The 17744-nt window shown below is 43.0% G+C and overlaps 1 protein-coding gene across 1 annotated transcript; it reads right to left on the bottom strand.

Moving 5' to 3' along the window:
• Positions 1–1207: 1207 nt before the first annotated feature.
• LOC307116583 (uncharacterized protein) lies at positions 1208–16051 on the bottom strand. Its single transcript, XM_079800678.1, has 3 exons — positions 14141–16051; positions 13143–13269; positions 1208–4424 (listed from the first exon to the last, which is right to left on the bottom strand). The coding sequence occupies exons 1-3, from the start codon at positions 14324–14326 to the stop codon at positions 3022–3024; spliced, it is 1716 nt and encodes a 571-aa protein (XP_079656804.1). The 5' UTR covers positions 14327–16051; the 3' UTR covers positions 1208–3021.
• Between the last annotated feature and the right edge of the window lie 1693 nt (positions 16052–17744).

Here is a 17744-nt window from a genome sequence, read left to right as displayed (position 1 = left end):
AATTATTAAAACATTATTCTAATACAAAAAAAGTATATAACACTCCTGAAAAAAGGCTAACCATAAATTCTTACAAAAAAGTACAATCAAACAACAGTGAGGTAGAATGACAAAATTACAGAATATGTTTGAACTAGAGGCCTGGTGCACAAAACTCATACACTCAGGGGTGATCGCTCAGCCTGGCCTGTGCCCTCTTGCAGTCCGGGAGCCCTTGGGGAATGTTCGATTGAGAAAGGTAGATAATACTTATCCTATCTAATAAAGAGGGAATATGCTAATTGGCCATCACACCTTCACAAGATGGCAGCACCCACAGCCAATAAAGAGGGAATATGCTAATTGAATACCACACACTCGAAGATGGTGGTGCCCACAGACACATGAACGCAGTGCCCAGTTCCCTCAGCCCCCTGGGGTGGCAGGTGCATGACACTGCTGGGTCCGCCCATTCTGCGCACCTGCCTCTGTTGTCCCCCAGTCCCCACAGCCCCCAGTAGCCCAGGGCCGGCCCAAGGCACAGGAAAACCTCGGATGTTGGCTGCCCAGAGCCGCCTGAGGTTCAGGTACCGAGGGCCGTCCGAGGCTTGCGCTGCCAGCAGTGGCAGCAGCATGATGGGGGCATTGCCTTCCCAACTGTTCGGTGGTCTCTGCCCCTGAGAATTCCTGAACTGTGACGGGGGCAGGCCGGCCTGAGAGACCCACCCATCAGTGCATGGATTTTCATGCACCTGGCCTCTAATATTCATATAAGGAATTATAAAGAAATGTTTGCACCAGCTTTATTAGAAATAACCAAATATTTATTAAAATGGACAACATGATGGTGATATATTCAAAGATAAGAATATCTACCAGAGCACTAGCCGGTTTGGCTCTGGATAGAGCATAGGCGTGCAGACCAAAGGGTCCCAGGTTGGATTCCGGTCAAAGGCATGTACCTTGGTTGAAGACTCCTTCCCAGCCTGGGCCCTGGTCACAGCTGATGCAGGAGGCAACCAATCAATGTGTTTCTCTCACATCAATGTTTCTCTCTGTCTTTCCCTGAATCTTCCACTCTCCCTAAAAAATCAATGGAAAAATATCCTTGGGTAAGGATTAACAAGAAAAAGAATATCTATATAAAAAAAAAAGAGAGATGAGTTACTAATATACCTTTAATAAATCTCCAAGAATTTATGAAATATAAATTAAAGCAGAAAAATACTTAGAAAAAGCAAAGTTCTTTAATAAAATGGAATGTAAATCCATGGGTACTGGGAAAGCTGTGGAGAACAGAGACAGATTAAATGAAGTCAAGAAGCAACTACACAGTGAGTGATATGGTCAGTATTATGAGTGTAATGATGGATTCAGTTTCATGCACATGTCAAGATTTATGAAACACTATATTTAACGTATGTAATTTACTCATCACAGCTGTTAACAATGGTTCAAGATAAAACAAATGTACGTTCACCTATTTTGGAACAACAGGTTTGGCAACTCTATATTCAATCTACCTTCTTACGCTCTCTGGGTGAGAGTCTCATCGCAGTGACAGAAAATGCAACAATGAAGAACTTTCACCCAAACCCACTGGAATGCTGACTGACTGGGTCACAAAAGCCACATCCCTGGATTAAAGACAGCCTTTGTCTTCATCTTTGTTCTACTGCCAGAGCACCAATTGCTCTGATGGGAACACCTGAGAAGCTACAGGAGCCCACAAAACCTCTTGATTATAATCAATGCCAATGACTGCTCCACAGACGATAAACATGTCTGGAGTCCCTCAGATTGGGGTAATATCGCTCCTGTAGTTTTTACATCAAAAAAATTTCTAAGGAAGAAAAAAAATATTCCTGCATGCAGGTTTAGATGAAGACCATTCCATCTAATAGGCTGCAGTCTGGTCCAACAACAATTAGGTCAGTGTTTCTGCAGTGAAAGGGGTTCCCCTGACTGCAATGGTCCTCCAACCAGTGACCATCATCAATGGAATTGAAGGCATTATGACACATGTCCCTCTGCAAGAGCTGGGCAGGAGGTTCCCTTCAAATGTCTTAGCATCCCCTGAAAACTAGAAAAAATTCACGCTGCTCCCAGACATACTTGAGGTTCTCACAGCTACCCTGCTCCCCCCCCTTTGAAGTGATCTCTGTGTCTCAAAGCATCCATCTTCACATGAGGACTAGAGTCCACAGTGTTTCCTGGGAAATTATGGGCAGCAATGTAAATTTGGCAGAAACTGCTAATTTCTGCACCATAGTCTGACCCAAACGACAAAAATTTTGGAGAGGCCATAAGTTTTTCACCTGATCATGCCTGGAGAGCCTAGTTTTCCTTATAAACTAAGCTATAGACTCAATAGAACACCCAAGATTAAAGAAGTCGTAGGATAAAGCCTTCATTATTTTGCAAAGAAAGAGACCTAAGACTGGCAATTCTTCCACTGGTGACTGAGGCACAAAATAAATTCATCACTGGCATCTAGGGAAAGCATGTCCCCGACAATGGCAGTCACTCTGCAACATTATGTTTACTGGGGCCAACAGTAATGAGTCCTACATGGCAACGCATGACAGGGATACAAGGAAGAACTAAGGGCTCAGGTATTCCTAATTTCCTTCAACAAATCAGACAACAGAGTTAGCTTCCCTGGGCACATGAGGATGGGGATTGATGCCATCTGTAGGGACATTATAGGTGGTTCCCGTGAAATACCTTCAGCAACAGAAATATGCAGTGACATACACCTGGGAAGACATCGCTGTATGTTAGAAAGTGCAATATAGATACATATGGTTCCAACATAAATACCAACAAATACAACAACAAAAACAGTTGAGGGGATGTTATAACATTTAGGTGATTAAATGTATCAGATATAATTCAGACTGATACATGAAAATTCACAAATTTTCTTATACTATAGTTAAGTCCTAAGAAAATACATTTCCTACACATTTAAGAAATTTTTCACATTTGGACTCTTTTGTGCAGAGCGAATTTACAAATTTGGCTGAGAGACATTTCACATTAGTTACAGTCATAACGGCTTTCTCTAGTGTGAGCTCTCCGATGACATTGAAGACTACTGCTCCTTGTAAAAGATTTTCCACAATCACTGCATTTATAAGCCTTTTCTCCTGTATGAACTATCTGATGAGTACGAAGGTGCGTCGTAGTGCGAAAAGATTTACCACATTCACTGCATGTATAAGGCTTTTCCCCAGTGTGAACTCCCTGATGATATTGGAGACCACTGAATTGTGTAAAAGTTTTCCCACACACACTGCATTCATAAGGCTTTTCTCCAGTGTGAATTCTCTGATGACGACGAAGGGCAGTGCTCCAGGTAAAAGATTTCAGACATTCGCTGCATTTATAAGGCTTTTCTCCAGTGTGAACTCTCTGATGAATACGAAGGTTGGTGTTAGTGCTAAAAGATTTCCCACATTCACTGCATTTGTAAGGCTTTTCTCCAGTGTGAACTCTCTGATGAATACGAAGATGGTTGTTAGTGGTAAAAAATTTCCCACATTCACTGCATTGATAAGGCTTTTCTCCTGTATGAACTCTCTGATGTTTATGAAGGTGAGAGATATTTTTAAAAGATTTTCCACATTCACTGCACTCATAAGGCCTTTCACCTGTGTGAACTCTCTGATCATAATGGAGGGCACTGCTACTGGAAAAAGCTTTTCCACATTCACTGCGCTCATAAGGCCTTTCTCCAGTGTGCAAAGCTTCATGATCACCTTGGCTATTAATACTGCTAAAAGCTTTCCCATATTCACTGCATTGATAAGGCCTTTCTCCAGTGTGACCTCGCTGTTGATCATGAAAGCAAGAAAATTTGATAAAATATTTTCCACATTCAGAGGACACAAAACACCGATTTCCTGCATTAAAACCCTTTTCCTGAATAAACGTGTGGGTGTAACTAATGTCTTTCTTACATTCTTTTCTGGTGTAATCATTTTGTCTCCTTTGAAATGTCATCAGAGATGCTGGAGTAGCATTTGGACTGTCCCTGGTCTGAGTAGCCTTTAGGTAGAGATGACCTGACCCGGTAAGAACACCCTGCTGAACCTCCCCGCAGGAGAAATGATTCTGGGACACATTGAAATTGTAGCTGTTTGCAAGTGAGATGCTGTCCACACCTCTAATGACAGTGTTCTCTCTCACGGGCTGCTGGTGAAATTTTACACTGAAGTAAAACCGTTTTGCACATCCGCCACACCTCAACAGTATCTGTCCATGTTGTGCTCCCTGCAGCTCCATCACGTGGAAAATGTTTCCCAAGACGAGTCCACAACTCTCACAGGGGTGGCTCTTCTGGGAAGACAAGGCTACCTTGGGATTCCTTGCCTGTGACACTTTTACAGAAACCTTCTGTTCAGTTGCTGCCTCCACATTCTCTGCTCCACAGCAGCAACCTGAACAAAAGGAAACACTGGTTAAGTACATGTTGACCTTATAAAAACAGAATATCTTCATCACAAATGTTTATTTGTCATGACTAGACATGATTCCATAGAAAGATTTTCAAGATGAGTGAGGTAGACTCTGAGGAAATTGCTGTTATACATAACGTGGCCCCAAAAGTCAGTCGATGAGGAAAATCTCACACACGGAGGGACAGAAGCCCAGGATGGGACACAAAGAAGAGAGGAAGGCTCTACTCATTGTTTTTGCACAAACGGCTTCCTTGAGTACCTTACATGCTGGTCATGTGTGTCTGTGTAGAATAATTTAAAGCTGCTCAAAGCCATAAAAATTAACTGTATTAGAGAACATGAAGTTCAACGTCAATATAATAATACGAGTGCTCTCCAAGGTGCTGCAGGTATAGATGAACGTTGAAGTGCAGTAAAGAGAGACCTGTGAAAGAGGCAGAGGTGCGAAGTCCAGAGAGGTTAAGGTTATCCGTGGGCTGGGAATCCGAGTAGAAATGATCACTATTAGAACTGAGTAGTAGGAAAAGTATCAACAATAAGCACAAACAAGCATAACTGGGTGAGGAATGGGCAACTGTAACAAAACACTGGGTTTCTAGCTATGAATGTAACAAAGGCCAGCCGAGAATTCCTTCCCAACGATTCTTCACCAAGGCAAGACCGCCTGTGGGTCCACAGTGCAATTCATAAAGTTGTGTTTCTTCTGTGATGCATGAATGATTCTTCCCCTTAAATCCCATTTGAGCCCTAACCAGTTTAGCTCAGTGGATAGAGCGTTGTGCCTGTGGATTTAAAGGACCCAGGTTCGATTCCAGTCAAGAGCATGTACCTTGGTTGCTGGCACATCCCCAGTGGGAAGTGTGCAGGAGGCAGCTGATCGATGTTTTTCTCGCATCGATGTTTCTGACTCTCCATCTCTCTCCCTTTCACTCTGTAAAAAATCAATAAAATAATTTAAAAAAAAAAATCTTATTTGAGTCACTGCAAAAACAAGGGTTAGAGTTACCTCCAGCAGACATTGTGCTTCTGCTATCATTGACCCTAGTGGTTTGCTCTTCAAAAAATACTGGAAATTTTTATCTTTAAGAAACACAGAATGCCTTGGCCAGTATGGCTTAGTTGGATGGAGCATCGTCCTGTGTACCAAAGGGTCGAGGATTCAATTTCCATGCAAGGCACATATCAGTATGTGGGTTCCATTTCCAGTTAGTTTGTGTGCAGAAGGCAGCCTATTGATGTTTCTCCATCAAGTGATGTTTCTCTCTCTCTCTCTCTCTCTCTCTCTCTCTCTCTCTGTGAAACCAATAATAAATGAGTAAATAAAAATTTCAAGGTAGCCAAACTTAACACAACTGAAAAAAGTCTAGAGACAAAGTAAATAAAAAGACAACCTACCAAAAATCCTGTACAAAATTCAGAGAATGTAATTTTAAGAGGAAATTTTATAGAGATAAAAGCCTACATTATAAAAAATAATCTCACAAAACCTAACCTGCCATATCAGGAATCTAGAAACAAAACAAGAAATTAAACCCAAAGGTTGCAAAAAAATGAAACAATAAATATTTGAAAAAGCATCAATAAACGGGAGACAAGACAAAATAAAAGAATATCTAACAAGTACTTTTCTTAAAAATATAAAAATGGGCAAATCCTGAACTAGACTAAAGCAAAAAACAAGAACAAGTAAATAAACAAAAACAAGCCTCAAAAAATAAAAAAGAAATGAAAGGTAAGACATTACACCTGACATTATGAACCACAAAGCATCAGAAGAGATGTTGAAGTTAGGAGACCACATGACCCTCCATAGAGAAATTTGTCAAGATCCCATATGAGCTTCTGAAATAAACAAATGCAGAGCCCTGGCCAGGTAGAGCAGTTGTTGAGTGTGTGGTCCCGATGCACCAAGGTTGTGGTGTGATCCCCCATCAGGGCACATGTAGGGCACAGCCAATAAATGCTTAGATGGGTAGAACAGAAGATCAATGTTTCCCTCTTTTTCTGTTTCACTTCCCGTCTCTAAAATAAATAAATAAAGGCTGCCCAGTATGGCTCAGTGATTGAGCATTGGCCCATGACTTAGGAGATCACAATTCCATTCCTTGTCAGGGGACATGCACAGATTGCTGGCGCAATATCCAGTGGGGGGTGTGCAGGAGGCAGCTGATCAATGACTCTCTCTCATTATTCATGTTTCTATCGCTCTCTCCTCTTCCTCTCTAAAATCAACAAAATATATTTACAAAATCAATAAAGAAATAATTGAAAGAATAAATAAATAGTCCTGGCCCGTGTCGCTCAGTGCTGAGTGCCTGCCTGCACACTGGAAGGTCATGGGACCGATTTCCAGTAAGGGGCAAGTACGTGGGTTTCAGGTTCAATCTCCCCTCTTAGTGGGGGCACATGTGGGAGGCAACCAATTGATGTTTCTCTCTCTCTCTCTCTCTCCCTCTCTCTCTCTCTTTCTCTAAGAATAAAAAATCAATGGAAAAAATATTCTCACTATTCAGGTGAAGATAAAAGAAGAATAAGTAATTAAATTTAGAAAAGTTACCAGAGAGGAGATCCAAGATGGCAGTGTAGGTAAAAGCCTGTACTTGGTGCCTCCCACAACCACATCAAAATTACAGCTAAAATACACAACAACCATCAGCCAGAACCTCTGGAAAGCTGGCTGAAAGAAGTGTTATGACTAGAGAAGTAAAGAAGAAAGCACACTGAGACTGGTAGGAGGTGCGGAGGCACAGAAGGTGCTGGTCCTGTACCCATGTGGGCCACTTTTTTAATTGGGAGGGAGGTCGTCTCTGCCGAGGTCACCTGGAGGAGTAAGGGGTCCAAGGCTCACAGAAGGTGCCCAGCCCAGGGCCCCAGAGCAGGGAAAGAAGTCCTGTGGGAAGCAAGAACTGCAGGCTCTAAATACCAGTGCATATTGGCGCTCAGTGACACAGAGACTGCATGTGACCCAGCTGCTCCTCTTATAATGCCAGCACCACGAACTGAACTTACAAACCCCCACTACCTCTGAGTTCAAATGACAGGCGAGACTCGGAGGGGGACCCAGACACATACGAGGAGAAACTGGACTGTCTGGCATCAGGGCAGGACCTCGGGGCCGTGTCCCCCAGACAGAGGTGCTCGCAGCAGTCATTATACCTAGGCTGGGACCTCCCTGGTCGCAGGGCTGACTGGCAGCCATTTCGGTTTTCCCTGCCCTAGTGATTCCCTGAGACCTCACCTCATCCAATTTACAACCCCACCCCAGCTGTGTCCAGCAGCTTTTCTGTATGAATGGCCTGTCCTTCCTCAGGGTAAAACCTGTCAAACAAGTTGTATTGTGTCAGGGAGCCCCAAACCTACCCATAAAAGGCCCAAGACGTGGCACAAGAACTAGCATTCCTTGCTTTACAGCTGGGCATCGTAGGGGCACTTCCAAACCCGATTCAAAGAAGTGAATCTGCAGATCTCTTTGTAGATATTGTGGGGTGGCTCCAGGCAGGGGCTGACTTTATGCCTACCTGGAGACCCAAGAGCCAGTGTACCCAGTGGGCAGTGTCATATCATACCGGCTTACAACTCTTCACATCCATAAGCAACACAGTCAAGGGGCAGACTCACTGAGCACCAAAGCCCCACTGAAGCAAGTCCTGCTCCAAAGGGGTGTCTCCTGTACAGCAGCTCTCTCACTGTAGTCACAGTGATCCCCATAGATGCTATCATCCTCAACCAAATTCTGGCAAATTGGATCCAGCATTACATTTGAAAAACAAAAATCACATAATCATATCAATTGATGCAGAAAAAGTCTTTGACAAAATCCAACACCCTTTCTTGATAAAAACTCGCAGCAAAGTGTGGTACAGGGATCATACCTCAACATAATAAAAGCCTTATATGACAAACTTACAGCTAACATCATACTCAATGGGCAAAAACTAAAACCATTTTCCCTAAGAACAGGAACAAGACAGGGATGCCCGCTTTCACCACTCCTGTTCGACATAGTACAGGAAGTGCTAGCCATAGCAATCAGACAAGAAGAAGAAATGAAAGGCAATGAGAGACCTAGCCGGTTTGGCTCAGTGAATAGAGCATCGGCCTGCGGACTCAAGGGTCCGAGGTTCGATTCCAGTCAAGGGCATGTACCTTGGTTGCAAGCACATCCCCAGTAGGAGGTGTGCAGGAGGCAGCTGATAGATGTTTCTCTCGCATTGATGTTTCCAACTCTCTCTCCCTCTCCCTTCCTCTCTATAAAAATTCAATAAAACATATTTTTTTAAAAAGGAAAAAAAATAAAGGCAATGAGATTGGAAAAGAAGTACAACTGGTATTATTCACAGATGACATGAATTTTACAAAGAAAACCCTAAAGACTCCATCAAAAAACTACTAAATATAGTAAGTGCATTCAGCAATGTAGCAGGATACAAAATTAACACCCAGAAATATATGGCTTTTTATACACCAATAATGAACTCACAGAAAGAGAAACAAACAAACAACAACAACAACAAAACAATCCTATCTACCATTGCAACAAAAAAATGAAGATACCTAGGCATAAACTTAAGTAAGGAGGTAAAAGACCTGTAATCAGAAACCTACAGGAAGTTGAAAAAAGAGATAGAAGAAGCCCTAACAGGTTTGGCTCAATGGATAGAGCATCGGCCTGTGGACTGAAGGGTCGAAAGTTCGATTCCGGTAAAGGGCATGTACCTTGGTTGTGGGCACATCCCCAGTAGGGGGTGTGCAGGAGGCAGCTGATGGATGTTTTTCTCTCATAGATATTTCTAATGCTCTCTCCCTTCCTCTCTGTAAAAAATCAATACAATATATATTTTTTTAATATATTTTTATTGATCTTGAGAGAGAGAGAGAGAGAGAGAAAGGGAGGAAGGGAGAGGAATGGAGAGAGAGAGAGATCAATGAAAGAGGAAGTCATTGTTGGCTGCCTCCTGCACAATCCCCAGAGGGGATCGAGCGTATGTGCCCAGACGAACCGGTGACCTCCTGGTTCCAGGGTCGACACTCAACCACTGAGCCACACAGGCTAGGCAATACTATATATATATAATATATTTTATTGATTTTTTACAGAGAGGAAGGGAGAGGGATAGAGAGTTATAAACATCGATGAGAGAGAAACATGGATCAGCTGCCTCCTGCACATCCCTCACTGGGGATGTGCCCGCAACCCAGGTACATGCCCTTGACGGGAATCGAACCTGGGACCTTTCAGTTCACAGGCTGACGCTCTATCCACTGAGCCAAACCACTTTCGGCTACAATATATTTTTTTAAAAAGAAAAAAAAGAGATAGAATAAGACACAAACAAATGGAAGAATATACCGTGTCCATGGGTTGGTAGAGTCAACATCATTAAAATGTACATACTACCCAAAGCAATCTACAGATTCAATGCAATTCCTATTAAGATACCAACAGCATATTTCACAGACCTAGAACAAACTCTCAAAAAATTCATATGGAATAAAAAAAAACCTGAAGAGCCACAGCAATCTTGAGAAAGAAGAACAAAGTTGGAGGGATCACAATACCAGATACCAAGCTATATTACAAAAATGCCTGGTACTGGCACAACAACAGACATAGAACAATGCAACAGAACAGAGAACCCAGAAATCAACCCAAACCACTATGCTCAATTAATATTTGAAAAAGGAGGCAAGAGCATACAATGAAATCAAGATAGTCTCTTCAATAAACGGTGTTAGGAAATTTGGTCAGATACATGCAAAAACATGAAACTGGAACACCAACTTACACCATACTAAAAACAAACTCAAAATGGCTAAAGGACATAAATGTAAGACGGAAACCATAAAAATCCTACAAGAGTCCATAGGCAGAAAATTAGCAGACATATGTCATAGCAATATCTTTATAGACACAGCTCCTAAGGCAATGGAGACTAAGGAGAAAATAAACAAATGGGATTACGTCAAAATAAAAAGCTTCTGCACAGCAAAAGAAACCATCAACAAAACAACAAGAGAGCACAGTGCATGGGAGAACATATTTGCCAATGATACTTCCGGTAAGGATTTAATCTCTAAAATTTACGGAGAACTCATACAACTTAACAAAAGGAACATAAATGATCCAATCAAAAAATGGGAAAAGGACCTAAATAGACACTTTTCGAAAGAGGACCTACAGAAGGCCCAGAGACATATAAAAATATGCTCAAAGTCACTAATCATCCGAGAGATCCATATCAAAACCACAATACGGTACCATCTCACACAGGTCAGAATGGCTATCATCATCAAACCAACAAACAAGTGCTGGCGAGGATGTGGAGAAAAAGGAACCCTCGTACACTGCTGGTGGGAATGCAGACTCCTGCAACCACTGTGGAGAACAGTATGGAGTTTCCTCAAAAAGTTAAAAATGGAACTCCCATTTGACCTAGTAATCCCACTTCTAGGTCAATATCCCAAGAATCCAGAAACAGCAATCAGAAAGGATATATGCACCCCTATGTTCATACCAGCACAATTTACGATAGCTAAGATTTGGAAACAGCCTAAGTGACTATCAGCACATGAGTGGATTAAAAAACTGTAAAACATATACACAATCAAATATTATGCTGCTGTAAAAAAGAAGGAATGCTTACCATTTGTAACAGCATGGATGGACCTGGAGAGCATTATGCTAAGTGAAATAAGCCAGTTGGAGAAAGATAAATATCACATGATCTCGCTCATTTGTGGTCAATGGGGGAAAGAGGAGACATATGTAATACAATATGTAATACTTTAAACAATGAAGAATTTTTTAAAAAGAAATATGGTGAAAATATCTATAGTACACAACGCACTCTACAGATTAAATGCAGTTCTGAGTCATTTGCCTCTCAGCATAATCATTATTGCTTGTCTCATTTTCGGTTCTTTTAAGTGTATTTCTTGTATCACATGATTTCACTCATCTAGGGGAAATAATGAACAACATAAACTGATGAACAAAAACAGACCCAGAGACAGGGAAGCATCGATCAGACTGTCAAACCTCAGAGGGAAGGTAGGGGAGGGTGGGGAAAAGGGGGAGAGATCAACCAAAGGACTTGTGTGCATGTATATAAGCCTAGCCAATGGACACAGACAACAGCGGGGTGGGAGCATACGTGGGGAGGGGTTTGGGATGGAATGGGGGGATGAGGACAAATATGTGATACCTTAATCAATAAAGAAATTTTTAAAAAATAAATAAATGCAGTTCTGAGGATAATTCCTATGGTATTTTACCAAAAAAATGAAAAGAGAATCTTGAAATGTATGGAATTAAAAAACTCGAACAGCAAAAGCAATCTTGAGCGAGAACAAAGCTGGTGACATAAACTTCCTGACTTTAATTTATTACCAAAAGAAAGCAAGCAAACAGTGTGTTGCTGGAGAAACACCGATACATATATAAACAGAACAGAACAGAAAACACAGAAATAAAACCAAGTAATCTTGGTTTGAAGTAATCTTTGTCAAAGCTGCAAGACACAGAATAAGAGAAAGACAGTTTCTTCAATGAATGGTGCTGCTAAAAATCAATATTCACATGTAAAACAAGAATACTGGACACTGCTGATAAAATTTACCTCTACCTGCATTACAGAGTTAAACCTCAGTGCTAAAACTTAAAACACCTCAGGACAACCTAGAGAAAAAGCTTTCGAGATTTGTTTTGGACAGGATGTTCTGAATGTGACACCAACCACCAGATAAAACAGAAAAAATAAACAGTCCAGATTGCAAGAAATAAAAGAAAAATAAAAAAAGCTGCTTCGCAGCACAACAGCAATAAACAAAATGAAAAGAAAGAAAATCTAGAGAATGGGAGAAAACATTCGCAAATCATATGAAGGAATCACTTTAGATACTGTGGATTCGGTTCTGATCAGCACAATAAAGGGAATATTGCGATATAGACAGAAATTCACACAAATAGTGGGAGTTCCCCAGGGATAAGATAGGTTATCCATATGTTATAAGATATGTTATCCATATGTTATCCATAGTAAAGATATGTTAATACTATACTGCAGATAATAACAATGCAATGATTCTGTCTGAAAAGCAAATTCTATATAACTTCATTAAAAATACTTTATTGCTAAGCACTAGCAACAAGTATCTAAGCTTTAGAAAAATGGTGACACTAGACCTGCTGAACACAGGGTTGCCAAAAACATGGACTTTGTAGAAAAGTTGGTGTGGGGAAGTAATATCTGCAAAGCACAATTAAGCACATGCAACAATATGTGTTCCTGTACATAGTAAGCAATTAATATATAAAATATAGAGGTATTCAAAACAATCTTTAACCAAAACAGGGTAAAGAAGTAGAGACAATTCTTCCAAAAATAGGTACAAGTGACCAACAGGAATATAGAAAATGCTTTCCTCACTGATCAAGGTGGAATCCCTCAGGCTTCCAGCAAACTACCAACCACAAGTCCTTCCCTGTGAACGTAGTACAGCGGGGAGAACTGGGACTTCAGGAATAGAAGGGAGCAGCGGAAACAGACCCACCCTCCCCAGGACAGCAACTACCCAGGAAACTGGAAAATCAAGCAGAACCACAGTCTACATGGGAGGACACAGCACACCCTGGGAGATGGGGCCTGGGAAATCGCAAAGCCAAGTCCAGGTCACTGGTGAGAGTGGGGGTCTTACCCAGCGAGGATACAAGTTCAAAGTTCTCCAGCATCACATTCAGGTACAGCTGTCTCTGACCCTCATCAAGGAGGCTCCATTCCTCCCTGGAGAAGTACAGGGCAATGTCCTCAAAGGTCACGCCAACCTGTCAGAATGGAGACAATTGAAACCAGAGCTGTCTCTCTGAGAATCTGCCATCCTACTCCTGACACACCTTCCCCCCCTCAACCTCCTCCAGGGCACCCGGTTAGTGTGGACACCAGGCCCTAATGCCAGTGCAGGCTGCTCTCTCATCACAGTCCCATTACTCACTGGGATTGCCCTCAGCAGAGCAGCTGGGTTGGGTGGGAAGGACTGAGGGAGGGGAGGGTAGAGGGCAATTTCATTTAAGCTCTGGGGATGCCTGCAGGGCCCCAGCCTTCCCGCCAAGCAATTCCACTGCAGTCCCCTAGATCATGCCTCCAAGACACAGCCAAGCCTGGGTTTATGCTTCGCCTTTATGTCCCCACACCAGGTCCCGGGGTCCATCAGCTCACACTTCCTCCAGATGTGCACACCACTGGGTAACCTTTAACCCCTTCCCATCTTCAGTCCCAGGTTCACTCCCTCAGCTCTGCCCCCTTCCTGCTCCAATGCCACTGGATCTCGCTGGACTCACCCATGAACTTGGCACATGGCAGGTAGAGAAGCTTGTCTCCCAGCCGGACCCAGGACCACCCCCGGCCTCTGAGGGACCCCACAGCCGGGAAAGCCCCAATGAGGCTGTGCCGTCCTCCCTGCAGCCTCTGATCTGTCCGCCAATCCTCACAGCCCACACCCTCAGGGAACCTCAGATGCCAGTCAGCCCTGTCCTCTCCGCCCTGCACTGGCTGTGCCTCAGAAGCCACAACGCTCCTCTCCCCTCCGCCTTCCTCACGGTCCTCCACGCGGACTGAGCTGCAGGACGGGACAAATGCCCCTCAGGCTGTGGTGTTCGGTGTGAGGAGGCGGTGAGGGCCCGGGGGAGTGGAACTCACCTCAGCGAAGCTCCTCAGCACGGGCGCCGCCATTGCTCTCTGTGGGCCGAGCGGGGCGGGAGCGGCCGGAGTAGAAGCCGCTGCAGGAATGGCGGTGCCTGTCCTGGCCCTGGCGCGGGTCCCGGCGGTGACTCCGAGCTTCACTCCCCAGTGTGAGCTGTGAGCACCACGGGAGGCTCCTTCCATTGGCTGTGTTCCGGGTAAAGGTACTCTCCAGCCGTCTCCATGGGACTGCGCGCCAGAGACAAAAATCTGAGAAGATGAAACTGGGCCACAAGGACTACCGGTCCCGCCCTACAGAAGCTGCCAAACGGAAATGCCTTCTCTGGGTCCCCATTGGCTCAGCCGGGTGGCATTCCATGCGTGGCCTTGTGGGTAATGTAGTTTCGCCGCTCCAAGGCCCGGATCTTGTATTTCTCAGTTGACTCCAGGACTGGATTTAGGGTCAAACAGCCCAAGAACACACCAAGTGTACTAAGTGCCCTCTAGCGCCTTCAGGGGAGGTGATTTCTGGGGCAAGTTTGTTTCTCCTGCACCTGGTGGCTGGTTTTGCATATCTTTCTTCAGGACCTGCTCTTTCTGAAGGGCAGGCATTGTTTCTTCATTCAGGACTTTTGGCTGTGTCTCCTTCAGGACAATTGTAGCTTGCAGAGGTTGCTCAAGTCTCTAATTTGATTTAACCTGCCTCCAGTAAATCCATTGTACAAAGTTAATGTTACAAAACAGACTCTCATACTTAAGAGCATCTGCTTCTGCCCTAATTGGTTTGGCTCAGTGGCTGGAGCGTTGGCCTGAGGACTCAAGGGTCCCATATTCCATTCCAGTCAAGGGCAAGTACCTTGGTTGCAGGCACATACCCAGTAGGGAGTGTCCAGGAGGCAGCTGATCGATGTTTCTCTCTCATTGATGTTTCTAACTCTCTATCCGTCTCCTTTCCTCTCTGTAAAATTAAAAAAAATATATGTATAATTTTTTTTTTTTTTAAAGAGCATCTGCTTCTGATGTCATCCGAAGTGTCAGCTCTGCCTGGGCTGCAGTGTGGACAAGATGGCCCAGAGACACATGAAAAATGCTCAAAGTGACTGATCACCAGAGAGATGCAAATTAAAGCAACAAGTAGGTATCACCCCACCACTGTCAGAATGGCTGAATCAACAAATCAACAAAGGACCAGTGCTGAGGAGGATGTGGAAAAAAAGGGAACCCTAGTACACTACTGATGGGAATGCAAACTGCTACAGCCATTACGGAAATCAGCCTGGACTTTCCTCAAAAAATTTAGTATGGAACTGCCATTTGATCCAGTGATTCCACTTCTAGGAATATATCCTAAGAAACCTGAAACAATCAAATAGAATGTATGCACCCTTCTGTTCATAGCAGCACAACTTACAATAACACAGATCTGGAAACAGCCCAAGTGTCCTTCAATAGATGAGTGGATTAAAAATTGAAATACAGTTCTAGCCGGTTTGGCTCAGTGGATAGAGCGTCACCCTGCAGACTGATGGGTCCCAGGTTCGATTCAGGCCAAGGGTATATATATGCCTAGGTTGCAGGCTTGATTCCCAGTAGGGGGTGCACAGGAGGCAGCCAATCAATGATTCTCATCATACATGTTTCTCTCTCTCTTTCTCTTTCGTTTCTACTCAGAAATCAGTAAAAATGTATATTTTTTAAAAACCTGTGGAACATTTATACAATGGAATTCTATACAGCAGTAAATAACAAGAATCTTTGCCCTTTCACACAGCATAGAGGGACTGGACAGCATCATACCAAGTGAAATAAGTCAGTCAGAGAAAGACAAGTATCACTTGATCTCACTCATATATGGAATCTAATTAACAAAATGAAGTGGTGAATGGAGTGGATTCAGAGACATGGAAGCATGGAATGGAGTGCAGAATCTCAGAGGGAAGGAATGGGAGGGTAAAAAAAGAAAAAGAAAAGAAGAAAACAGCCTCTGGTTAGGATTAAACACACACACACACACCAAAGTCACCTGAGCTTTAAACATTTCCTTCTGTTCTCTGAAAGCAATGGGAAACCACGAGCTTGCTGTGTTCTGAGTCTGCTCTTAATTTGTGTTTATAAATCTGTCTTCAGTCAGTTGAGTCTCTGGAAATGCTGATACCCCTCCATGTAATTTTCTCCTGCTTCACATGAGTGAATTGATTTTGGTGAGTTGTAAGAAATGTCCAAACTTGTGGAGAACTTTTCTAAGTTTATGTGACCCAAGCCAGCAACAGTGCCAGCAGGCAGAATAACAACAGATTAATGCTCAGGAGAATCGCAGTTTTGCATCTTTTTTTATACATTAGACTCAAAGGAGAAGACATAAGGTGGTTACATGACATTCACTGGTGATAAATCGGGGGTGGGGGGTGGGGTGGGGAGAGCTAAGAAGGGAAATCTCTGGGATTGGATAAAAAGTAAAAAAAAAAAGTAGACATCAACTTATTTTTAAGTTTATGGATTAGGTAACAGTTAATATTTAACCCAATAACAATAATAATTGGGGCTCTGTGATCTTCTGTGTTGGTAGATCAAGCTTTTAGGAGTCTGTGAAACAGAAATGTCCCTGATAATCCAAAAGTATATTATCCCAGATGCAAAAACACGACAGGTTCAATAAGGCAAAATTTGCTGTTTGCAAAAAATACAAAAAACAGACTGTACATAACTTCCCCTGTGACTAGCTTTTACTTAGAAAGTTTTAATTTCAAAGCATCCTGTATGGTTATTTTTAGCCTCTGAGTTTGCAAGATTGGCTATGCCATGCCTGGCTCCCTGAGCTTGCTAGGGTTACTATGCGCCATCATTTTTGTCCATACTGGGGAGTTAGAACCTGTGGGTTGAGGAGAAAATTCAATGAGTGTTTTATTAACTCTGGGACCCATTGCTGACGTCCTCCTGTACACAATGCCCCCAGCATTGCTGGTGTCCCTTTATTTGTTCTCCTAGGAGTCACTCTTCAGGTCAATAAAGCCTTAGGTTCTAAATGTGGTCGAGGTATTTGTAAGGACAAGAAAAAGGTCTTTTTATTTGCTGTGGCCTTCCACAATTTATGAGAAGTACCTGATAATTAAACCATAAGACTGCTGGCTCCTCTAATTCAAACAGCTCCTGTGGTCAAACTGCTGAACAAGAGAAGCTACTTTCAAGACTAAATTCTTACATACCCCTCCTTCCTGCTGTTGTCACATCTCAGAGATCATTTGCACCAAGGAGTCTCTAGTTAGTAGAAACTTTCCTTCCCTCCGCCTCTTCAAACAAGCCTCTTTTGAACTCTGTATAACCTTTCCTCTAGTCATATTTTATAGGTATGGAAAAAATAATGATAAGAAACTCTCTAACCCTGGAATCCTGGCAACAAGTACTCAGCTTGTTACTTTTTAAAAAATTGATATCAGAGAGGAAGAGATAGGGAGAGAGAGATAGAAACATCAATAATGAGAGAGAATCATTGATCACCTGCCTCCTGCATGCCCCCTAATGGGGATCGAGATGGCAACCTGGGCATGTGCCCTTGGCTGGAATAGAACCTGGGACCCTTCAGTCCATGGGTCAACACTCTATCTATTGAGTCAAACCAGCTAGG

This window comes from Cnephaeus nilssonii (genome assembly GCF_951640355.1).
Source record: "Cnephaeus nilssonii genome assembly, chromosome: 20".
Taxonomy (NCBI): domain Eukaryota; kingdom Metazoa; phylum Chordata; class Mammalia; order Chiroptera; family Vespertilionidae; genus Cnephaeus; species Cnephaeus nilssonii.
The sequence above is the reverse complement of the archived record's forward strand: the minus strand, read 5'-3'. Positions and strand labels throughout refer to the sequence as shown.